This window comes from Diabrotica virgifera, chromosome 2 (genome assembly GCF_917563875.1).
Source record: "Diabrotica virgifera virgifera chromosome 2, PGI_DIABVI_V3a".
Taxonomy (NCBI): Eukaryota; Metazoa; Arthropoda; class Insecta; order Coleoptera; family Chrysomelidae; genus Diabrotica; species Diabrotica virgifera.
This window is the reverse complement of record NC_065444.1, coordinates 11,869,853-11,896,626: the sequence shown is the minus strand read 5'-3', so window position 1 is coordinate 11,896,626 and position 26,774 is coordinate 11,869,853. Positions and strand designations below refer to the sequence as shown.

General features: G+C 31.9%; 1 protein-coding gene across 2 annotated transcripts in view; it reads right to left on the bottom strand.

Moving 5' to 3' along the window:
• Positions 1 to 21,689, bottom strand: part of LOC114333354 (DNA mismatch repair protein Msh2) — a 140,789-nt gene extending 119,100 nt beyond the window's left edge. The window contains exons 1-2 of one of the 2 annotated variants that reach the window (XM_028283215.2): positions 21,294 to 21,689; positions 1,640 to 1,689 (exon numbers count right to left, since the gene is read on the bottom strand). In XM_028283215.2, coding sequence (XP_028139016.1) covers positions 1,640 to 1,689; positions 21,294 to 21,327 — 84 coding nt within the window. In that variant the 5' untranslated portion in view covers positions 21,328 to 21,689. Of the gene's footprint in view, positions 1 to 1,639; positions 1,690 to 7,529; positions 7,618 to 21,293 lie in introns of those variants that run through there. The other variant, XM_050643383.1, reaches the window with a different exon arrangement.
• Between the last annotated feature and the right edge of the window lie 5,085 nt (positions 21,690 to 26,774).

Sequence of the window (26,774 nt, the reverse complement as noted above, 5' to 3'; positions counted from 1 at the left end):
AGAGGAAGATAGGCCCTCTGAAATTTGAAACAAAAATAATGAGAACGATACTAGGCCACAATGTAACAAGGGAGGGAGAAAGAAGAAATGTTGAAATTGAAAAAGAATTAAAGGGGAAAAATATAGTCAGATACATAAAATATCTTCACTTAGAATGGATATGACATATGTATACAGAGATGCCCACACTCGGATACCTACACAGAGAAGGATAACTAACTGGACACCAATATGGCTCACGTGTAGAGGAAGGGGAGAAACGTTGAATACAGTAGAATAAAAAATGCAAATAATTTCTGTTATTATCATAAATATGATATACATTTCTATTATCTACACATCAATACCCTGTTCCTTTCTTTGAAATCCACTAGGTAACATCTAGTAGATTTCAAAGAGCCATGGAGAGAGCAATGTTATGAGGAAAATTAAAAGACAAAAAGAAAAGAAATAAAACAACTGGATAAGAAATAATACAAAAGTCAAAGACGCAAAACAACATACAGGGTGACTGATTAGTAGGGTAAAGCTCAGTAGCTCCGCTATAGTAATAGATAGCAATAAAAGTTAATAACAAAACTTGTAGCCAACTTTGAGCTTCACATTACAAAATTAGTTAGAATGCTACAGGGTGTTCGATAACACAGTGGCAGACCTAACTTATGTTTTTTTAAATGGAACACCTTATATTTTATTTTAAATTCGAAATCCTGTAACTTCTCCATTTTGGGGGATCCCAAAAGGGATTTCCATTTAAGATTTTAAAGTTAACCCCCACCCACCTCCAGGGGGTGGAGTTATAATTTTTGAAAATTATTGAACACGCATTTTTCAGTTTTTCAATCCGATGTTTATTTCGGGAAATATTCAACGGTTCCGCTACTTTTGGGACACCCTTTATAATACATCATATGCCCATTTCATATTAGTGCTCTAATAAGGCATGGTTCACCGCAGATATTTTCAAAAATTGGTTTTTTAAAGAATTTGTCCCTGCAGTGAGAAAATTTCAAGAGAAAAACCTGGAAATACCACCTAAAGAGATGAAATGTTACTTGATTTTAGACAACGCTCCTGCTTATCCCCCTGAAAATATTCCACATTCAGAAGATGGCTTTAATTGTATGTTTTTGCCAAAAATTACATCGCTTAATCAACTCATTAATCAGTGAATTTTGGCAACCAAGCGAGTAGGTATATTGCAGAAAGTTTTTAGAAGTAGAAAAGTAAAAAAAGTAACAAACAAAATGTGAGTCCTTTTTAACTTACATATTTGTACACTGTATATAAAGACAGAAGAGAGAAAATATTTTTAAAAATAAAATTTTATTCACTTTAAACTTATTTTTATATAATGGACTTTTGGCTTTAACGGATATCCCGTCCTCCCAATTAGTCCGTTATATCGAGGTTTTACCTATGTATTTTATTTTTCACAATTTAAATGTTTTAAGGAAAAGTTTAACTTAGACGCATAAAATAACCGCAAGTTGTCTACATTTTGTGAAACTCATCCACTTAAAATTAAAGTCAACTAATATATTTGTTTCTTGGCTCATTAATTAGTTTGATGTTTATTTCAACAATAATTTAAAAGTATAGTAGTTAAAAAATCATGCATAAAATACAGAGGACTTACTTCTGGAAGATTTCTAAAATATCTCACAAACTCTTGCTGTTGAGTAATATCTGAAAATATATATAAATTTAATTAATAGTTGAAACACTGATAAACTTGAATGAATCAAGGAATTGAAAAAATAGTATATCAGAGTTTGTAAGAAGTAATTTATTTCTTTAGCTGAGCACTTTCGCCAAAATTGTCATCACCATCACCTGAGGTAGTGCTACAATAAAAAAAGGAATCTTGTAAGAAAAAAAAGTAGAAAACTCTTTAGAAGAAAGTAACACTACTTGAAGCATATGCGTGAGCATCTTGATAATAATAATCTGAAGTACAATGTATAATCATGTATGCTATTAAATCGTTTTGTCCTCCGTACAACCCCAAACAGAAAAAAAGAATGTGTGTGTACTTTGTACGCACGTAAGAAGTTATACTTCTATTATAATATAATTTCAACGAAAAAATATACCTACTTAACAGTTACAATACAAAAAATTAACAATAATTACCAAAAATGAACCAAAACCAATGCCAAGTATTAAAAAAAAAAGAAAAAAATATGAATCGTCCGGGATTTGAACCCGCAACCTCGTGATTTTTTGATCTCTGGTCCAATGCTCTACCAACAAGGCCATCAAGCCGTATGCTAGTTACCTTTCAGATATACATAATTATACATCACGGTGACAAGTGAAATATAAAAATAGATGTTTTATTATTTTACGCCCAAGGAAGACAAATCCAAAGACACAAAATTATAATAAAAAACCTTTTAAACCACCTTTTTCAAATTGCGCAAGTTGTATTATTAATATTAATGTTAATAAATGAAATATAAATATTTTGACGTTTCACAATTTGACAATTCACTTTTAACTGCAGTGCCTTAAAAATTTTAAAGCACTAGTGCCTTTAAGTAGCATTTTTAACGCTCCTATGGAGTCCTAAAAATTGCATTTTTAATACGTTTCTAGAAAAATATATTTAAAAACACTAATATATTCTTTCCACACCTTTTCTGGACTGATACATACATAAATTAAAACATTTTGAAGTATAACTTCAAAAATATAATATGAAAACTATTTAAAAAGGCAGTATAACTACTATTAACTAACCTTTGTTGTTTCTCTTCCCACAAATTTTAAAACGCAACAACCATACATAACCAAACCGTCAACCGTCCAAACCACAGCTGCGCTACAGCTGCCATATTGGATAATTTTTGACATGTAATTTGAACATCCAATCAGAACAAAGTTATAATGCGCCTGCGCTGGGATCGTAGGTTTTAACATATAAAAATTCACCCTCATATCGCGCGTAAAGAAGTATAACTTCAAAAAACAACAGAAAAAACTGCCAGATAAACATTACAAACACATTAAAACTTTTTTCATGGCGTGGGTGTATCACCCACATCACATGAGGGGAATATTCGGTGGCATCTGTGAAAATGGAGTTTGGAGGGAGGAGGTACCTACAACTACGAGATGTACCACAGATATAATCATATATTTGATGGTAAAGACGTAGTATCTCTTATAAAAATAGGAAGACTAAGATGGGCAGGACATCAAGCAAGATCACAGCAGAACAACCCTCCTAGAAGAATCCTCATGTCACAACCTGTGGGAAGTAGAAATAGGGGCAGGCCAAAACTCAGATGGAAGGATGGTGTAGATGAGGATGGTAGAAAAATAGGTGCAGCAAACTGGCAATAGTTGGCAATGGATAGAACTGACTGGCATAATAGACTTGGGAAAGTCGAGACTCTTTTATAGGGTTGTAGCACCATTGATGATGATGGGTGTATAACCCAACCACTTTGGCCTAGGTGAGATAACTAACAAAGTTTTGTGATATTCAAATATGCTTTGTAACGTCAACACTAAACAGATAAAAGCAGATTTTGAATATCCAACTTAAGTTTAATCTAATTTAGTTTTCATCTAACAAACATACTGGAACAGCTGAATGAAAAATTACTATATATGGAATTAAAACGAACTCAAAGCAAACAAAATTCATGCTCATTACAAAACATCCTAAAGACAATGAGGCACTTTTCATATTAATAATATCCAGATAGAAAGGGTAGACAAATACTAGGAACATTAGTTAGTCAAAATAAAACAAACACAAGAGACTAAAAGCCATAAAGAAATATTAAGGGCAAAATTAGTGAAACGAAACATTTATTATGTGGTAGAGACCTAGAAATGAATCTAAGGATAAGGTTATTGTGCTGCTATGTTTTTACAACTTTGCTCTACTGATCTGAGGCCTGGACATTGAAGCAATTCGAAATTAAGAAATTGCAAACTTTTGAGCATTGCTGTTATTGAAGAATACTATAAATATCATGGGTAGACAAGATTAGCAATATTGAAGTCCTTCATAAGGTTAATAAGAGGGAAGAAATTACACAGACAATAAGTGGCCCTTGTTAGTCTGCTGCTTTTGATTTATGGAGGGCAAAAAAAAAAGTTAAAAGAGATGTAGGCAGAAGATGAACCTCTTAGTTATGAAACCAAAGGCTCATTTCACACCAAGCAAGTCTAGTTAAGTCACTTTTAATCCAGTCAGACACTTGAAGATTCGCCCAGCTGCGTTATTACAGGAGTAAGGCACATACAGTAGGAAAAATGAAAGAATACCCATGAACGAACATATAAAACACGCTGTATTTTCCTATCACCGTGTCACACAAAAATTTGGCCAGCGCAAGTACATGTTATAATTATTATTACATGTACTTGCGCTGGGCAATTTTCTTTGTGACACGGTGACAGGAAAATACAGCGTGTTTTATATGTTCGTTCATGGGTATTCTTTCATTTTTCCGACTGTATTATGTCTTTTTGATTTCACATTGACTCAAACCAATCCCGTCGAGTTAAGACTCTTCATGATTCGACAGGTCAAATTTTTACATCAGTCTTGTTCAGTCACTGCACGGTATTCACATTTATAAATGGATATTGAAATATAGCATTTCTTAAATGAAAAAATAAGTCTACGCTCATGCGAAAATAGTTGTAAAACTTTTTAAGATCATTTATTTATTTATTTATTCGCGGGCAAGCCCTATTCAGGTATAGTAAGAATTCATCATGGCGTCCGACGATGATTGTGTGTCGGAAGATGGTGATAAAAATAATAAAAATAGTGGCAATATGAAATGTAATACAAAAAAGTGCTCAGTATGTGTGTGTATAAATTGTTTATCGATTTATCACCAAAGTTGCGCAAAAAGGTGTCCAGAAATCAAGTTTTTGGATGAAACTAAAATAACATGTTGTCAAGTGGTGAAAAAACAGGACGACAAAAACGATAAACAATTAGTGTTAGCAGTTGAAAACAAGTATTTAAGGGAACTGGTCGATGAAGCAAAGGATAAAAATAAAATTTTAGCCCTAAATAAATTACTGTTAGATAGGATTAGGAGATTGGAACTGGGGCCTGATTCTAATTCATTTCGACAGTCGCAATTTTATTTCGACACCGCCATGACAGCCGGAGAGTATAGCGATTCTTGGGGATATTAACCTTATCATGTTGAGACTGCTCAGAATTTGGGTTGGCGCTTCGGTTTCTTGGATTTTGTTGATAGTCTGGGAAAATTATCGAAAAAATACCATTTTTGGGAAAAATTATTTACCAGCTATTTTATTGCTAAAATCGAATCTTAAGATTGCATATATTAGTAATATGGGGTATGACAAGTCCGCAGAAAGTGTGTTATTTTATTTATAAACAAATTAGCACTCCTAAATCTTCTTTTTTTTTTCAATTAGTGGTCTGTAACTCCTATAATTTTTCCTTTGAGCCAAAAACACTCAAATAAAAATTCACCGTAATTTAGTTCTGCACAAAGTTATTTTTTTTCCGATTTCCTTCAACAAAAATTTTACTCAGAAAATCCGAGTTTTCCCAAAAAATCTGCCATTTTCAATTAAAATTTTAGGGAAGTACCTAATTATTTATCAATAATTAAATAATTGAAGACATGAAAGATTTATTATAGTAGATTATACAGAGGGGCTAAATTATGGAATAAATTCATTTCTTTAAAACGGACGATTTTGGAGCAAAATCCCGAAAGAGGTCGATTTTTATTTTTAAATTACAATTTTTTGGCATATATTTCATACTAGTGACGTCATCCATCTGAGCGTGATGACGTAATCGATAATTTTGTTAATGGGAATAGGGGTCGTGTGGTAGGTCATTTGAAAGGGCGTTTAATTCTCTATTCAGTAATATAAACATTAATATCATTAGGTATTTATACAGGGTTGCCAAAAAAAATTTTGAATTAAATTAATTGGCGCAACAAGAAGAATGTATGTAATTTATTTAACTCAAAATACATTGTACTGCTGTCAGAAAATAGAAAAAAAGGTTTATTTCACAAATAAACATTTCTTTTCGCTTAAATTAAATCACAAACAGCCTCCCTCCTATTTGGCAGTTTGAACTTTTAATTTAAGCTAAAAGCAATGTTTATTTGCAAAATAAACATTTTTTTCTATTTTCTGACAGCAATAGAATGTATTTTGAGTTAAATAAATTACATGCATTCTTCTTCTTGCGTCAATTAATTTAATTCAAATTTTTTTTTGGCCTCCCTGTATAAATAATGATATTAATGTTTATAATACTGAATAGAGCATTGAACGCCTTTGTAAATGAGCTACAACACGAACCCATATTCCTATTTAAAAAAATAATTACATCACGCTCGGATGGATGACGTCACTAGTTTGAAATATATGCCAAGAAATTTAATTTAAAAATAAAAATCGACCTGTTTCGGGATTTTTCTCTAAAATCGTCCATTTTAGAGAAAATGAATTTATTCCATAATTTAGCCCCTCTCTGTATATCAGGAGACCGGCGACAATCTAACCAATAGTTTAGCAATAATTAAAATGTTAATTAAAAAATTTCGGTCGAAATAATAACCAGAAAGATTATGATACACCAGAATAACTATGATTTTCATATAAAAAAGCACTATACCTATTCAACGTACCTTACAGGATTGAAATTGGACCATTTGAGCGGTCTCAGGAATGTTATAAAGAAACAATTTTTTGGCTTATAAACAAATAGAACCCCTCAGAAAATATTAGATTAAATTAAATTAAGTTAACGCTGTTGAAAAGAGCACGGCTTCTGTGTCCTTTTCGAAGAAAAACAAATTGAATTGCGAGGAGTGATTCCAGGTATAACCGGTCAAATTTGACCGGCATTTGCGACAGAGTTATAAACAACAGGATTTTAATCTTTGAACCATTAGATACCTTTTAATTCCGGTCCTCTTTGTACATACAAATTTTCATATCTTCAAGACACTCATAACAAAAAAGATTTATGTCACTGTCACCAAATTATTTAATTATTGATAAATAATTACTTCCCTCAAATTTTAGTTGAAAATTAAAGATTTTGTTTGGAAAACCCGAATTTTCCGAAGAAAATTTCCGTCGAAGGAAATTGGAATAAATTATCAATGTGCAGAATTAAATTACTGTCAATTTTTATGTGAGTGTTTTGGTTTAAAGTTAAAATTTTCGGAGTTATAGAGCAATAATAAAAAAAAAGATTTCGGAGTGCTAATTTGTTTATAAACAAAATAGCACACTTTCTGTGGACTTTGCACAGCTATATTACTAATATAGGAAATCTTAAGATTTGATTTCAGCATGTCCAGCAATAAAATAGCTGGTAATTAATTTTCCTTGTTTTTTACTAATTTTCCCAGATTATTACCTCACATCTTTCATTGAGTTGATGATTGTGGACATTCTCAATTATTATATTTCTAATTTACTATTCTATCTAATTCCTCAAAACAAGCAAATTTCAATTAAACCCAGCTATATTATAATACCTTTTGATTTAGTTTTCCTTGCAAGAAATAAACAAAACACATCTAAACTAAACCTAACCTCGCTTTTGGCCATTCATTCCATTCATCTCCGTGTCAAATAATTTCGACAGTCGCCATATTGAAAGCGACTTGTTTTTGGTCGAAATTTGTGAACATGAAAATGCTAATCTCAAATGTAAACAAACTTTCGCGGAAGTGGCTACTACACCTATCAGCAGTGTACCAACTTTTATCAGACAAGTGCCTCCAAGAAGTGTACAATCAAATATAAGAAAACCAAACATTTTACCAATGGAACACAGCGGCGGCTCGTGGGTCAATCTTCAGGGGGGTCATTTTGGTTTGAAAACTTCAAACTGTTGATTTTTTAAAGTATTTAAAAGATCTTTTAGCATTTATATTTTAGATAAAAAATACAGACTTAGATAAAACTCAATACTATTTACCCTAGTTTTCCGAAAATTAAATTTGTCTTTTTTTAGAGTAAATCTTTTAAAAAATATAGGAAAAATGGTATGAACAGGTTATTGACTGATATATAGATAGGAATATTTATAGTATAATAAATTGTAAATTTATTAAAACGAAACTTACTTTAAATATTTTTATATTTTAAGTCAATTCTTCTATCCTTTAGTTCTGCAAAATAGTCTATGACCTTCTCATTGAAATTTGGAATGCTCTTGACAAGCGTTTTCTCGATGCTCAGCATAGACAAGGCACTAAGTCTAGGTTGTCCCATCGTATTACGCAGGAATGTTTTTACTCTTTTTAAAGTAGAAAAACATCTCTCACTTTCCACGGTTGTCATAGGGAGTGTGCACAAAATATTTAATAACTTCACTGCTTCAGAAAATGTTTCAGACAAATTCATGTTAATAAAAAGCTGAAGTATGGCTACTGCACCAGCACTATTGCGAAAATCCTCACGACAATATAAGACTTCAAGTTCCGATTTTAGTTTGGAAATATTCACTGTGGGATAATTAGCCGTCACCATTTTTAAAATATTTTGCGGAAAGTTGGTAGTGTATGCTTCAAATTTCTCTATGTAGAATAACTGTGAAATCATGAGATGATCATTGAAACTAAACCTGTGATTTATTTCAGATATAATAATATCACAAATTTCAAGTGCAGTTCGTCGCTTTGGATCCTCTGCAGTAGTTTTTCTTTTTTTTGCTGTTGATGTGCTTGGTACTTCTGATTCCAAAATAGTATTTCTAATTATTTGGATATTGTTGTTAAAAGACAGGATACAATTTTTGACAGATATAACATCAATGTCTCGCATTTGCAATTGTTTAAACAATATATCAACATGGGGCATTATTTTATGGAAAAAATTTAACCAAAATAAAAAATGCTCATCTTCCAAATGTCTTTTTAAACCAGTTGCTTGATTTATATTGTTACCATCTTGCTCCTCATCAATAATTTCCTCTAAGCAAGATTTTAAATCATCTTTATAAGTGTATACAATTTCAACACATTTTGTATTGAAAGCCCATCGAGTAGGCGCAGCTTTAGGTAGCCTTACTTTAACCACTCTATCCAGAACCATCGTACGTTTTGGAGATCGGCCGAAAAAGGACGAAAATCCGTGTAAATTTGCAAAAAATATTTTTATCGGTTTGTGTTGACTCGCCGCTTTTTGGAGGATAAGATTAAATTGATGGGCATAGCAGTGAATGAAGTGTGCATTTGGGTATATTTCTTTAATTTTTGTTTGTACTCCTCCCAGTTTACCGCTCATGACTGATGCACCATCGTAACTTTGGGCAATCAATTTTTCAGGTGCTTCATTAATTTTTAATAATTGAAGTTCTTCCAATATTACATTAGTTAAATGTTGTGCTGTAGTACCTAGGGGGTTAACAAATTTCCAAAATCTTTCATGTACAATACCAGTTAATACATATCGCAATATGATAATCATCTGCGTTTTATTGGAGCTGTCTGTGGTCTCATCTACTTGAATGGCCACAAAATTTGTCTGGCCAATCTCCTTCATGATATGAGTATGCACAATGGCTAACATTGATTCTAAAATATCGTTCTGAATTGTTTTCGATGTTCCTTTAAATACTGTACTTTTTTCAATGTGTTCTTTAAACATTAAATCCAGTTCAGAAACAAAATCGATAAGGCCCAGAAAAATTCCACGATTATTGGAGCTGTCACTTTCGTCATGACCGCGCAATGCAATTTCGAAAACTCCACAAAATTTTACACAGTCGATTAGTTTGTTTAAAATATACCTATTTTTAGATACCAATTCATTAAAGTCATGCACAGATTTACGATATACACTATCAAGTTGCTGTCTTATGTTAACACGTCCTAAACTTGCGTAACTCATTGATGAATTTATATGAGTAGTTGAAGAGGCATGTTTTGTAATTTTCACTTTTAAATGCTTAATGTCAGTTACTCCATTTTTCGCCCATACAGCGTCATTCGAAAACAGTAAACACGGATAGCAAAAAAATGCATTTCTCACACTGCAGCCACAAATCCAATCACACAAATTGTACATTGATTCTTTAAAATATCTTTGAATGTCCTTACCCCTATCCTTTGTTGTTTGTTTTAAATTCATGTTTGGTTTTGGTCGACCACTTTCTTTTTTCTCAAGCCGCCGTTCATAATTTAGTGTTCCAGCAGATTTTAAGGCAATTATTTCGTCAACAACACTCATCTTGTTTTTGTTACAATCACAAAAAAATCCAACAAAACAAAATAAATTACGCAAATACGCCGCGATCGATATAGACCTGCCGTGAAGTGCGGTCAGCAGACGGTAACTAACTAAACGTGAGGCCGTCGACTCTACTAGAGGTATACGACGGAAAGGTCACTCCCACTCTCGCCCACGAAATTGCTATCTGCCGTCTCTTTTCTATTTTACATGCATTTGTCCATAAGCCATAAGAACTGTATATAGACAATTTAAAATACGGCCCAGCCACGGGCTTGTGTATAGCGCGAGGCGCGACGTTATTATATCTATTATATTTGTTTTGCCAATGCAGACTGCTGAGAGAGAATTTTATATTTCAGAGTGAAGTTTTAGATAAAAGATATTTTTAATAAAATTGGTATTTTTATGAGATTATTTTAGGGGGGTCATTGACCAATTGACCCTAAGGAGGAGCCGCGCTTGATGGAACATGAACAAGGTAAGAAGGAACCTCAAAAAAAGGTAAATAGCGAACAAAAGGAAAATGTTAGCGAAGATACATCCGCAGAAGAACGTGAAGACACTAGAGAAGAATTTCAAACAGTGGTTAGAAGAAAACGACAAAGAAAAAACATAGGTACGGGGAATAGTTTCAATGATAAAGAATTGGAGTTCTCAGGAGGGGAGCGTAAAGTATGGCTCTACATAAATAGAGTAAAAAAGGGCCACAACTGAAGAGGTGATTAAAAAGTATATTAAAAATAACGTGGAGTTTGAAAACGAAATAGTACAAGTGAAGGAATTACCATCGGATCAAAATCGATTAAAAGCGTTTGTCATAACAGCATCTCTCAAGAAAAAAGATATTTTATATGATCCATCTTTTTGGCCTAGTGGTGTAGGAATAAGTCGTTTTGATTTTAACCGTCACAAGGATTTTCTAAGTGGGGGGAATTTTGCAGTACTGTAAAAAATAATCACCCAAAAATGACACAAAAAAATTCAAAACAGGAATTCACAAACATTACAATAATTAGCCAAAATTTACAATCAATTGGAAATTGCGTAAATAGAATAGAGGAATTCCTAAAAGATTTTCCTAGCTGTGTATTTTTTTGTGTAACAAAGCACTGGAAAACATATGATCAACTTAAGAACTATGGGATCAATGGATTCTTCTTAGCTGAAGCAGTTTGTAGAGAGGAACTAAATAAGCATGGAGGTAGTGCGATATTTATAAAAAATGGAATTCAGCATAAAATGCTATCTGAAATAACGGCCTTATCTGAAGTTGGAATTTGTGAATGCATTGTTTGTGAATGTGTTGTCCACGGTCAAAAGTTTTTAATTATGTGTGTTTATACCCCTGGCGGGCGAACAGATGCTTTTCTAAAATGTTTAGAAAACATTTTAATAAATATTGTACATTTTATTTATTTATTTATTTATTATTTATTTACGGACCGAAGTCCATTAGTACATGATAAAATTAAATTAAAATGTCACACAAATTACAAAAAATAAGATCTAGTAGGTACAAAATTGGTAAATACATAACAAACAATAATAAAGAATAAAATTACTTGCTCTCATTTAACAATTGAGAGCTAGAACATTTTGAAATTGACAAATACAACTTATCCTAGAACAAAGACAATAACAGTAGTTGACAAATCAGTCTTGAAATTAGAACATTAAGTTAAGTATAAATGTAATTGTGTGGAAAACGCAGTAAAGTCGTTCACAAAGAAATCAATTTGCGGAGATAATGTGTTTGCTAATTTAATAGTTTTAGAGAGATAGGAACTTGAACCATAATTTGTGCGGTTAATGAACTCGTGGAAGGTGGTCACAGAACGGGTGGTTCTTGAAGGTACATGTAGACCAATTTTATTTAAAAGTGGGATACAGAATTTATGACCATGAATTAAGTTATATAAGAAGCAAAGATCTTTATGTTGACGACGACTCTGTAATGAGTCAAGTCGAATAATTTGCAGTAAAGACTCATAACTTTGACCAGTCAGATGCATCTTATAAGCATAATAACGTAAGAATTTACGCTGAACTTGTTCGATTTTATTAATATGACAGTTATATTGAGGTGACCAAACACATGATGCATAATCTAAATGTGGTCTAACCAAAGAACAATAAAGAAATTTTAAAGAACGACCAGTCGTAAAGTCATAGCTGCATCTTTTAACAAAGCCAAGCATCTTTAATGACTTAGAAACCATGCTATTAATGTGTAGGTTGAAATTCAAGTTAGTATCAAGAATAACACCCAGATCTATAACTGAGTCAACTAATTGTAACCTAGTGTCCCGTATAAAGTAAGAATTATTCTCAAAGTGTCTTAGTCGAGTAAAAGTTATAGCATGGCATTTGTTTGCATTTAAGTCCATACCATTAAGTGACCATTAAGATCTGATTGCAAATTGTAGTGATCCAAATCAGAGGTAATTATGTGAAATAATTTAAGGTCATCAGCAAATAGAAGAAATTGAGCAAAATTGAAGCTTTTATTTATGTCATTTATAAATAAATTAAAAAGGATAGGTCCTAAGTGGGAGCCTTGAGGTACACCCGATGTAACTATAATTTCATTAGAGAAATAATTCTTAATACGAACTATCTGCCTTCTATCTAATAGATAATTTCGAATCCAACTAAGCAGAGGATCAGAGAAACCCAACTGTTCGATCTTATGTAACAATAACGTATGGTTGACTCTATCGAATGCCTTGGAAAAATCTGTATAAATCGCATCTACCTGTTGTTTACTTTCCAATGCTTCATTTAAGAAGGAGGTATAATTTAACAAGTTCATTTCAGTTGATCTCCCCATAACAAAACCATACTGTTGTTCAATGATTACATTTTGTATAGTAGGCTTAATTTTGTCACATATTAAACTCTCGAACAGTTTAGGTATAGTATTAAGGATACTAATAGGTCTGTAGCTCTGTACCCTGCTTCTATCTCCATTCTTGAATATCGGTGATATAAAACTAACTTTCCAAACGGGAGGGAATTCACTCGTTCGTAATGATTTTTGAAAAATAAAGAATAAGGGACGAGCAAGATTAAAACTACAGTATTTCAGTAACTTGGGTGGGATTTAGCTGGTATAATTTGGTATATACCTCTGAAATAGATAAGTCACAACCAGTAACGTTGAAACTAGTGTTAGCCCTTGCACTATTTGGAATAGGACATTCGTCCTCACTATATACTGTAGCAAAGTACTGAGCAAACATCTTGGCTATGGTAGGACCATCGGAACTGGTTTGGCCATTATGGTTTAAAGTGTTCGGAATGCTATTATTGTTCCTTTTAGAATTTACGAACCTCCAGAAGCTTTTAATGTTACTAGGAAGTGTATGTTCAACGTTTGCTACAAACTGATTGTATGCTTGACCTGATAAGGACTTGCATATCGATCTCAATCTAGAAAATTCATTATAGTCTTGAGGTAACCTGGTCACTTTAAATTTCTTATGAGCTTTCTTTTTAGCAATGATGCAGTTTCTTAACTCTCGGGTATACCATTTAGGAAAATTGCCGGTATAAAACTTTTTCATTGGTACATAAACATCGATAGCGCCATATAAGACATCATAAAGTATATTGACCATATCATCTAAACTTTTGTCTCTGAAAATTTCATCCCAGTATATTGTGTCTAAGTAATCAGAAATACCTTGAAAATTTGCTGATTTAAAGTCGTAGAAAAAGCCTTCAGCTTTCATTTCATCAGTTAAAACATCTCCGCGGTTTAAATTAAAGCATAAAGGAGGGTGGAAACTATCGGGGTCAACTAATCCCTCATCAGCTTCTGCGACAATGCAATTTTCATCATGAACCAAAACTAGATCAAGTAATGAGTTTACATTATTATAGATGTTACTGCGTTGGAAAAGATTTTGATAGGAACATATATGATTCATAATATTTACAGCATCTTCTTCGATTAAAGGAATGTCTGGAGCAGGAATTGCCGTAGAACAAAAATTATCATGAGACCAAGTACAGTGTAAGTTGAAGTCCCCTGCAATACAGAAATGAGAGGTGGGAAATGTATTTGAAAGATTATCGATCTGTTATTGAAAGAGATATATTTAATGGATACATTTTTTTAGTTGGAGATTTTAATATACATATGCATGATAATGATAAAAATAGAGATAAAGACAAATTATTTTCTTTGCTAGGATCATACAATTTGCTTCCATGTGTGAAGGAATATACTAGAATTACAAATACCACAAGTTCACTAGTTGATAATATTTTCTCTAATTATAATGAAGAATATACAGTCACAATTCATAAAACTTTAATATCGGATCACACTGCTCAAAGCCTAAGTTTTAATATATGTAAACAAAGTAGTGCTTTTTGCTTTAAAAGAATATTTAGTCCTTGCAACAAACAAGATTTTCAAAATCGGTTGGCACTAACAGATTGGAATAACATTTATGAGAGTGATGATGCCAATGAGGTATGGAATAGATTTCATAATATATCAGTTTAATTTGAGTTTCCCGATTAAAAAAGTGTATCCTAACCGAAATGCAAGAAAGAATTATATTAGGGATGAAATAGTAGTGGCCGCAAAAAGACAAGTTGATATTCTTTATGTCATTAGTTATAATGATAACAGATTTCGACAAGATTACAATGATGCAAAAAAGAATTATGAAATAATTTTGGCACAAAATAAAGCGAAAAAATTTAAACAAAAAATAGAACAATCTGACAACAAAACTAAAACGGTATGGTCAATAATTAATGACATAAAGGGTAATTCAACATCAAAGAGGGAAATTCAGATCCCTGGAGAAGGTAATACAGTGGCTAATAACTTGAATGAGTATTTCTTAAACTGTGCGTCTCTGTTGGTATCAGAATTTTCCTCAAACTCCTATGAATCTTCTATAGAACAAGCGAATAGATCTATGTTTTTAAGGCCTGTAACTCAGGAAGAAATTGTTTCTATTGTAAAAGGTTTAAAAAATATAGAGAGTTGTGGTGATGATGAAATTTCAACATCAATTATTAAAATATGTTTAAATGAGATTGTTATACCATTAACATATGCAGTAAATATTTCTTTTAAGTCGGGTGTTTTCCCAGATAAACTGAAATTAGCAGTTATTAGACCTTTACAGAAGAAAGGCAGTGTGGCACAAATTGAGAATTATCGACCAATTAGCTTGTTGCCAAGTTTCTCGAAAGTCTTTGAAAAATGTATGAGTAACAGATTGATGGAATATATGTTACAAAACAATGTATTTCATAATAGTCAACATGCATATCTAAAGGGCAAAGGGACACATACAGCAATATATCAATTTACTCAAAATGTCTTACGATCACTAGAACAGAATGAGGTTGTACTAGGGTTATTTCTAGATTTAACAAAAGCATATGATTGTGTGAATCACGAATTATTACTGAAAAAACTAAACTTATATGGTGTAAAAGGGGTAGCTCATAATTGGTTTAAATCGTTCTTATCAGGAAGATCACAAAGAGTAATTTTAACAAAAGATAATAAGAATGTTAAATCCGAAATTAGACCTATACAATTAGGCATTCCTCAGGGAAGCATAATTGGACCGATAATTTTCATTTTATATATAAATGATATGTCGCATTGTATTACTAGTAACAACTGTATACCCTATTCCACGAACATACGCTTGCTCTGGATTACTTCGACAACGAATATTTTATTGTGCAAAATAAGAAGAACGAAAGTAAATTGCAAATTACATTGTTGTTTATTGGAATAATTATTAGCGCCATTTACTTTCGTACTTCTTATGTTGCACAGTAAAATATTCGTTGTCGAATTAATCCAAAACAGGCGTATGTTCGTGGAATGGCCCATAGTCTAATTAATTATGCTGATGATACGAATGTTCTGGTAACGGGAGATCATTTGGAAATTCTACTAAATGAATCTGTTGATATTTATGAAGAAATGTCTAAGTGGTTCTCCAGTGAGGGATTAATTATTAATAAACAAAAAACGAATTGTTTAATTTTTAGAACAGCTAAATCAAATGTGGAATGTCCAAATAATTTTCTGTTAGATGATACAAACGTTGAATTTGGCACTAAAACTACATTTTTATGCATGACAATTGATATAACATTGTCATGGAAGTCACATTTTTTTGTATATACACCGTTCTTAGGCGTCAACGCCCTTCTGTAGGGATCTATGGGGGAGTTTCACCGAACCACAAGCCCTTATCCCTTGCCGTACTGCTCCCTCATAGGTCGATCAGATACCCGCATATTCAGGTCTAAGCGCCAGATTCATATTTAGAATTTTATACTGACACGTTAGCCTTTTTGTTTTCCGATGGCCTGGGCTGGGCTTGAACTCTCGTACCTCACGGCAAAGTGAAGTGCGGGTCAGTCGCTAGTCGGACTGAGCTAGCTGAGTCGCCGGAAAAGTCACATACAGCAACTTAATAAAAGGTTGAATTCAGTATGCTATACTTTTAGGGTATTATTGCAATATTTAAGTCAAGATGACCTAAAAACAATTTATTTTTCAAATTTTGAATCTTTAGTCCGTTATGGAGCAATATTTTATGGTGGAAGCAATGAACTTGATAAAATATTTATTTGTTAGAAACGAGTGCTAAGAATTATTAAAAAAATGAGATTCTTGCAGAGGAGTTTTCAAATCTAATAATATTTTAACAGTACCTGCAATATATATCGAGGAATGTCTACTATTCCTCTTTAGAAATAAATATCTGTTTGAAATGAATCTACCTACACATTGTTACAACAATAGGGAGATTAAGTATATTTATCCTATCCACAGATTAACTGTGACAGAGAAGGGTGCCAAATATTCTTGCATGAGATTATTTAATAAATTGCCCCACGACATTAGAAAAATAACACAATTAACTCAATATAAAAAAGGTGTGCGTAAATTACTATTGCAGATTGAACCATATCAGGTAATAGATTTTATGAATTCTAATATTTAACAGGATTTCTGTAATTTTAATTTAGTTTTTTATGTTGACGAATATTTCGCTCTGCGTATATGTATGTGTCTATGTATATAATATGTATGTACAATTTTCGAAATAAATATTATTATTATTATTATTATTATTATAAATGTTACAGTGTTCTAAATTATCATAATATAACATAACAAAGTGGTTTGAGAAAAAATAATTCTAGGAGTAGTACAGTTACAAAAATGAAAAAAAGAATAAGATTACATATAATTCAGTACAATTACAAACAAAAGATAACACATAAATCAATTCAGAAATGTTCCAAGGTATAACGGTTTTGAGTTATCTAATACATACAGGTCATGTAACACCAATCACAATACAAAAGCTCTGGCCGAAAGTATTAAAAAGTTAAAAAGTTAGGGAAGAAATATGATTTTTAAAGCGGGAAACTGATATATTAAAAAGTTCGAGGTTATTTAACGAGTTAGCTAATCGAAGAGTTCTAGGAATAAATGTGTTGTAAGAATAATTGAATCTATGAAAAGGGACATAAAAGGTATGCACCTGCCTAGTCGAACGACTGGGGACAAATGGAGATATTTTGGAGAGAAGCTCGGGGCAGTTACACAGCCCGTTAATAATTTTAAATAAAATTATTAAGTCTCTTTGTTTTCTGCGTATCTCAAGAGGAGGTAAGTTCAGTATGAGCTCTAATGCAGAATAGTTATAGTATACATGTATCTTAGTGGCAGTATATCTCAGAAAATTGTGTTGGACAGCCTCAAGTTTCAGTTTATGAGTAAAGTAATAGGGGGACCAAATTGTGGAACAGTAGTCAAAGTGAGATCTAACCAGGGAGAAATAAAGGGATTTAATAGCTGAGATGTTAGTTAAGTCTCTGGTGGTTCTCTTTATAAAGGCAAGCATCTTCATAGACTTCATAGTATTGTACTGGAAATGTGTGATTTATAGCTAAGGGCGGAGTCAAGGATCACACCAAGATCCTTAGTTTCAGAGGCAGAATGTAAGGTCAGATTATTTATACTATATTCGAAGATGATTGGATGACGAATTCGATGAAAACGAAGAATATGGCATTTGGATGCATTCAAACACATACCATTTTGCATACACCAGTTAGATAGGTGATCAATATCACCTTGTAGACTAAGTGAATCAGCCTTACATGTGATTATTTTAAAAAATTTTAAATTATCAGCGAATAACAAAGTTTCACTTACTTGGAAACAGGGTATTAGATCATTGATAAATGGATAGCGCTTATCTAAAAGGTACCAAGCGCCAAATTGCCATTTCTGACTTAATTACATTAACTGGCTGATAATATTAAACTTTGTTTATCTAAAAAGTCCCAAGCACCAACTAAACGTCAGAGACCTCTTTTGGCAAAGGTTACCAAGTTGCGTGTTATGAATTATAGGACTCTGTTTATCTCTAAACGGATCCAAGCGACGAAAGTTTTATCATGTCGCATGTCGCTTGGATTCCTTTTGACATTCTTCATTTCAATCATTTGGTTTTCTTTTGATTAACGTGTTTTCGTAAACCCCTTCTGATAATCCTCTTTAAGAGGTGCTAAAATATACAAAATGATGAAATAAGTTGATGAGTCTTATTTGACTCTACAGACCAAGAACAAGATGATGAACAATAAGACGATCCACAACACCACACTCGTCTAACAGGTCGGCCAAAGAAAGGGAGAGTGGCAAAATATCCCGGACAGTCTTTTAAATCCAGAAAAAAATTAAAAGACGGTAACAAAAAACACTACACACTGAAAGGAATATTGAATGAACAAAAACATATATCGACTTTCAGTGTAAATGTACATTAAAATGTGATGAACGTTTAATGAATGTTGACATGTTATTAAAAAAAGGTTATAATTGAATGGTACGAACAAATTATTAATGTTCTGTTATTTAATAAAACAATCCAAGTAAACAGTAGTTTTATATAAAAAGATCCAAATCCTAAAAGTAGCATTTAAACAGATTCACATACATTATTTAGATTTTATCAAAAAATAATCAAGCGCCATTTCATACTACAAAAAAGAGAAAAACTAATTTATTATATATTTTTATATAAGACAAATATCTAAACTCAATCTTTCCCCTAAAAAATTTGAGAAACTTGAAAAATGATAAAATGCCGATTTTTAAAACTGTTAAGCCTTTAATCTTAATTTACTCAAAACTGCAAAATGGCTGTTGGTACCTTTTTGATAAGCGCTATCCAAATATATTAAACAACAGAGGTCCCAAGTGTGACCCTTGTGGTACACCTGGTACACCTGAGGTAACAGAGATGGTATTCTTGTTCTCATAATCATTTTTCAGTGCGTCACAGTTTTTCGATTTCTCTCTAATGCATTAAGTTTGATGAGACGGAAAAAGCGGTAGCTCCGTGATTAAACACAAAAATAATGCAGCATTACAATGGTTATATACATAAGATGTCTATTCCTAACCTACGTTTGATTCGTTGATATTTAGAATGTGCGTTTTTTCTAGCCAATCAAATACACGTATTACGAACATTTGATGAAAACTTCGTCCATTTTGGCTATTTTTTAGAAGTGACAAAGAGTCAAGTGACGGTTATTATTCAGGTCAGTATTTTGTGTACCTGTCATTTTGAAATTTCGAATTTGACTTCCCTTGTGTTTCACAACTTTTTTGTGCATTATTTTGTGTTTTGGTTTAGAATTTAGTTCGTTAAAAGTTAGTTTTGTATTTTGGTTTAGAATTTAATTCGTTAGAAGTTAGTTTATACTCCAGGTCATTATGCAAGAAAAATATCCATAGTAAGGAGACGTAACTCATGGCTGAAGAACCTTAGGAACTGGTTTGGATGTAATAACAATGAATTATTTAGAGCCGCGGTTTCAGAAATAAATATCGCTCTGATGATTACCAACTTTTTAAGTGGAGACAGCACCTAGAGAAGAAGATAAAAACACAGTTTATGGATAGTTTTGTCATTTTTTAATGTTTCCATATTTATAAATTTAATTAACAATATTGTTTACTTTTTAATTTTATTCCCCTTTATAAAAAATACCTACATGTTAATATATTGTGTAAAAATCAAATCTACTAAATTACTAATTAGTTTAATTTCACAAGCTTTTCATCTAAAGTACGATTCTGGCATCTGTCAGATTCGTCAATAATTACATGAAATAAGTCTCGACACACCCAATACAGTATATCGTCGGCTTACTGCCAAAACCAACCAACTCCATTTTAAAAGTTTTGGGAAGTCTACCTTTTAAACTTTAATTTGAAATTGAAAATCGACTGAATTTAAAAAAATTATTTAATAACTGAAAAATATTTTTGTCATATTTTTCAATTATTAAATCATTATTTAAATTCAGACGGTTTTTCATTTCAAATTAAAGTTTAAAAGGTAGATTTCTCAAAACTTTTAAAAATAGAGTTGGTTGGTTTTGGCAATAAGCCGACGACATGACGTCATAATTAATGACGCACTGAAAAATGATCATGAGAACAAGAATATGAGAATAGTAGATCATCTAATAAATCAGGAAACATATGACTGAATGAACCAAAAACTGATCTTCTTGTATTTATAGGATATAGGAAAATAGCTTTCTTTGTTGCTTCATTCTCCTTCTATGAAGGGACGTAATATTACTGTTCTTTCAACAACTTCATCCATTTTTAACCATATGTGTATCTACACTGACGACTTCACAAGACGCATTCAGTGTGAAAGTTAATGACTGATGACTTGATTTGACTAGACTTATTGGATAGGACTGGACTCGCTTGATGCGAAATGAGTCTTAGGGATTGGTTTAGTCTGACCTTTAACCAATTATCTAGATCTAGAGCTGCTGTAAGTAAAATAAGAATTGCCATGTTGATATCAAACCTTCAATGGTAGTGAGAACCTTTCATAATAGAGATTATGGTAAAAAATAAGGTTATAGGATTTTCCCGTCAAGTAAATAAATAATGGTGCTACAGCCTACGATTTTATAAACTAATTCAGAAGTTAGGCAGTAAATATATTTACCTAAATTTAAAGCTTTGAAAGGTTTGTCTGCCATTGTGAAAATAGTTTATTCTCCTGTCCTCAACACAATTGAACCTTTTCACTATTCAAGAAGAAACAGATAGTGTATACTTTGTACATTAATAAAACATAAACCTGTATAAACAACAATAATTATTTCTTTAGCAAGAACACTACAAAAATTGTTTTCATTAATTTCAGAGGTTGTCACAAACTCAGTATTTAAAAAAAGCGGGAGGGAAGATATCATGGTTACCATGGATATGGTGTTCTGTGGGTATTCCTTCATTTTTCTTCTTCTGTCTTCTTCTTATTGAACTAAATAGCTCTATTAAGCAAAAACAAAAAATAGAACAACAAATTTTCATAATTTTCTGTTCTACAGAAATTCTGTTCTACAGAAATTTCTCTACAAAACAATTTGTTTGTAAGTTGACACTTTTGGAATCGATCAAAAAACGCTGTGTCTAGGTACACGCTAACGTGTACGCAAATAAAAAGTTAGGTACACGCTTAAACGTCATCAAGTCAATGACGTCATTATTTAGCGTGTACTATGACTGGGTTTTTTGGTACACGCTAATTTGAGCCGCGTGTATGCTGTGTTATTAATAAGTATCTGTAAAAGGCTGTATGACACTATATATTTTCTTGTATCGTTTCTAATATCGTTTCTGATATGTCAAAAAAATGCATAGTGTCATACACAGATACAAGAAACGATATCAGAAACGATACAAGAATTTGTGTCAGGCACAGATTCTTGTACAATAACTGCGCCAATTTCTGCGCAAAGAGCAAAAACGTAAAACCTGCTGGTAAAACTTCTAAATCTCATAATGGCGGCTGAAAATGGCGACTACTGTTCTACTAATAACCATATATTTAGAATAACTTTGGGTTTCATATTGCATAATTTTTTAATAGAGGAAAATACAATAGTTCCAATTTGGATCAAATTGAAGATAATTATAATGCAAATATTTTAGCACAAATATCAAAACAAAATAAAAAACACAAATAATCAACAGTCAACGTAAAAATTCTAGTTATTATAACAATAAAATATTTGTTTTTAAAAGTTTATAAATTTTATAAAAGAGGCTGTATGACACTATGCATTTTCTTGTATCATTTCTAATATCGTTTCTGATATGTCAAAAAAATGTATAGTGTCATACACAGATACAAGAAACGATATCAGAAACGATACAAGAATTTGTGTCAGGCACAGATTCTTGTACAATAACTGCGCCAATTTCTGCGCAAAGAGCAAAAACGTAAAACCTGCTGGTAAAACTTCTAAATCTCATAATGGCGGCTGAAAATGAGATCATATGATTTATGTCTTGATAAATTTATTTGTGTTTTGTAGGTATTATTTATAAATATTTTATTGATACTTAATATACCGTTTGGTATGGACTACTGTTCTACTAATAACCATATATTTAGAATAACTTTGGGTTTCATATTGCATAATTTTTTAATAAAGGAAAATACAATAGTTCCAATTTGGATCAAACTGAAGATAATTATAATGCAAATATTTTAGCACAAATATCAATTGTATTGTTATTCTTGTATCGTTTCTGATATCGTTTCTTGTATCTGTGTATGGCACTATGCATTTTTTTTGACATATCAGAAACGATATTATAAGGCTGTATGACACTATACATTTTCTTGTATCATTTCTAATATATCGTTTCTGATATGTCAAAAAAATGCATAGTGTCATACACAGATACAAGAAACGATATCAGAAACGATACAAGAATTTGAGTCAGACACAGATTCTTGTACAAGAACTGCGCCAATTTCTGCGCAAAGAGCAAAAACGTAAAACCTGCTGGTAAAACATCTAAAATGTCATAATTACTTACTCATAATGGCGGCTGCATGAAATGAAAATGGAATAATGTATTGATGAATTTATTTGTGTTTTTGTAGGTATTATTTATAAATCTTTTATTGATACTTAATATACCGTTTGGTATGGACTACTGTTCTACTAATAACCATATATTTAGCTCCTAGTAAAAGGTTTCATGGTGCATACTTTTTTAATAGACGAAAATACAATAGTTCCTAATTTGGATCAAACTGAAGATAATTCTAATGCAAATATTTTAGCACAAATATCAAAACAAAATAAAAACACAAATAATCAACCTCAAACAGTCAACGTAAAATTCTGGTTAACATTAAAATGTTAATTAAAAGTTAGCGTGTACCTAGACACAGCGATCAAAAAACATAAAAGAAATTGACAGTTGATTCAAAACCTCAGGCCCGTATTCATAGTCGGTACTCAAGTCAGCGTCGATGCTTAAGGTCGACCTTGAACAAATTTGTGTTTCATAAACCGTACTCAACGTGAAATGCGGTCTTGAAGAGCCAAAAAATGACACTAATGACAGCTGAGTCTCAAGTCGTCGATGGACCTACCTTAAGTACGCGTTTCTAACCTAACTTTGTTTGTTTATGTTTGAATCTTGATTGAATATTAATTTTTTCCAATTCAGTTCCACTTCCAATCCATATTTTTTCGTTTTTCTAATTACAATAAAAAATGTATGAAGAAGTTGAAGAATTTTTAGAGTTTGTTGATTGTGTTGAAGAAGAAAATCGCCCGGAAAGTATACAAATTCGTGATAAAATTATATATCTAAAATCCAATGGAGTTTTAATATTGAATTTCATCAGAGCATTCAAGAATACAGTTACTATCAAGTTATGACATCTTAATAGTTGATCCAAGTGCATTAGCAGATCGAAGAGCTAGGTGGAAAGTAATTCTGTGTCTTTCTCTTGCTCTACACTCAACTGGAATTTGTTTATTTATTCTGTGAATATATTATTGAATCCTTGTATTATGTTAGATACATTCTTTTTATTTTATTTCTCAATATGTATTTTTATATTTTATTTTAAAATAAATGAGTATGAGTTTCCCTCCTTTTAAATAAATGTTTATTTGACAAACCTTTCCTGACCAATTATAAAGTTAATTATGCATGTAAACAGCAATATGCAATATACTATTTATGCAGATGACATTGTCTTAATAAGAAAAAACTGAAGTTGGTTAGGAACTTGAGTGAAGCAATAAAAATGCACGTCTATAAACGAAACCAGAACAAAATATTATATTGAAATGTGTGGAGAGATAAAATAGAATAAATTTGTCACACTAAAAACAGGAACAAACGCATACATAATTCTGGACCTCTGAGGTAAACTACACTATGTCATTTCGAGCAACTGTGTTTGCAACAAAGTTTAGAACACTTAGGATGTTAATAAAGATCTGATATATCCCATAATTGGTTGAAAGTCAATATGACCATATTTTAATGATAATATTATTACCAATTTGTATAATCCAACTAATAAAATAAGTGGATTAAAGGAACTTGTTTAAAATAACACCATGTCGACATGGTGTAGTTTACCTCCGAGGTCCAGAATTGAAAATGCCAGTATTTGGCATTTCAATACAAGTATTTGGGAGTAACAATAATTGATAAATATAGAAGAAGAAATAGAAAAGATACTTCTAAACGGAAGCATGGCAGAGGAATATCAGAGATTGAACTAACCTCAGCGTTGAATAGATATTTCATATTGCAAAAGATAGAGAACCGTTTAAAGAAGTGATTGCCAACCTTTGTTAGAACACAGCACAATAAGAAGAAAGGAAGCAGAACAATGGTATAAGATTGAAGTCAATCTTATACCATTGTCAAGTATGTAGGGCAGCTATAATTCAAATATGTAGGTATATGAAACAGGCATTTGACCAGTGGCTTCGTATGATTGTGACAATTGGACAATAAATAAGAAAGATGAAATGAAAGTAGACATCTAGAAAAGAAAAGTATTGTAAGAAATTTTTAGTGGATTAAGGCACCAGAGTTTTATTTGCTCAGTAAGAAATAAAGGAGGTCTCCCAGTGTTTTCTCTATGTACATACTTTGAATAATATTTCATTAGTACCCATTACTCCCCACCAAGAATAAAGTAATATCACAGTATTTTGTTATACTGGGGTAATATTTACAAATATATACTTTTGTGTTGTTATTTGGGTAAGATTGTTAATATTTTATATCAATATTGTTTTTGTTGCTTGGTACAAAATCCTTCTAATAATTTAAGTTTATCTGACTCATTCATATTGACAAAGGACGATTTTATTGAAAGATAGTTTATTCGATTACATAAAATCAAATTTAACTTAAGAATATCCGTCAGAAAAATCATAGCATGTGATTTGTCTTTAAAAATTTAAACATCAACGTGACTTATTCCCACGGAAATTGTAAATAACATTTTATATTAAGTTCCAATGTCATGGTTTGTTTGTTAGTTCTTTGTTTTGTAGTTTTAAGTCTGATGAAGTATATAAACAGAAGAAAGCTGACACTATTATAGGTTTGTTCTAGCAAACAGTCAAACTAGTCAGAAACCGTCAACAAACAGTTGGTCAGTGAGAAAACATAATACAGTCACCAGTGCTATCCCCTCTACTCGCGGTGGTCCACTATTCACTGATGGTTTCAAATCGTTTGAAACTGATGCTAGAACAAACCTAATAAAACGGTAGGTACATACTATGAAGCACCCAAGTTTTTCCTTCCTTTCAGTGAGAAATAAAGGGTATCTCCTAGTGTTTTCTCTATGTTCTTTGAATATTTGATTAGTACCCATTACTCCCCAATAAAAATAAAGTAATATCACACTATTTTGTCATTTTTAGTGGGGTAATATTAATATCCACAAATAGCATTGACATTTAGAATTTAAAACAGTTTCATGTTTTCAATATCATAAATTTATCTTGAATACCTACATTAACTCAAAAATAAAAATAGATACATATTAGGTATATTTATATTAACCTTCGGAGTACGGAGATTATGTGACTTACTTAGATTACGAAGATGGGTCAAGCGTGACCCATTCTCATTTTATTTATAAGGATGTTTTAAATAGTCAGTGTTATTAAACAGTATCTTTAATTCAACAAAAAACAAACAAACATAACAATTATAATCCTAAATTATTGTATTTACATTTTTTAAGATGGTTCTCCATGGGCATACAGTAGTTCGCTCCGGCGCGCGGCCAGATTTTAATACCTTACAGAAAACGGGCATAGGTAAATTCGCTCCGGCCATATATTTGAATACGTATACCCGTAAACAGAGACGGCTGCAATTTACGTGTACCTACAAACATATTGATAATATTCTTCGAAATCCGAAGACCGGGTCAGGACTGACCCAGCCTCATAGATGTTGCGTAGAGGAAAAACTGTAATTTGCATGTTCACGAATTATATACGAAAAAATAAATTGAAACAAATAAGGAGAACTTACGATCGATCGGATTTAAAAAAAAAATTATTTCATAAAATATTAAGAAATAAGTGAATTTCGGGTCAGGCTTGACCCAGTCTTCATACTCCGAGGG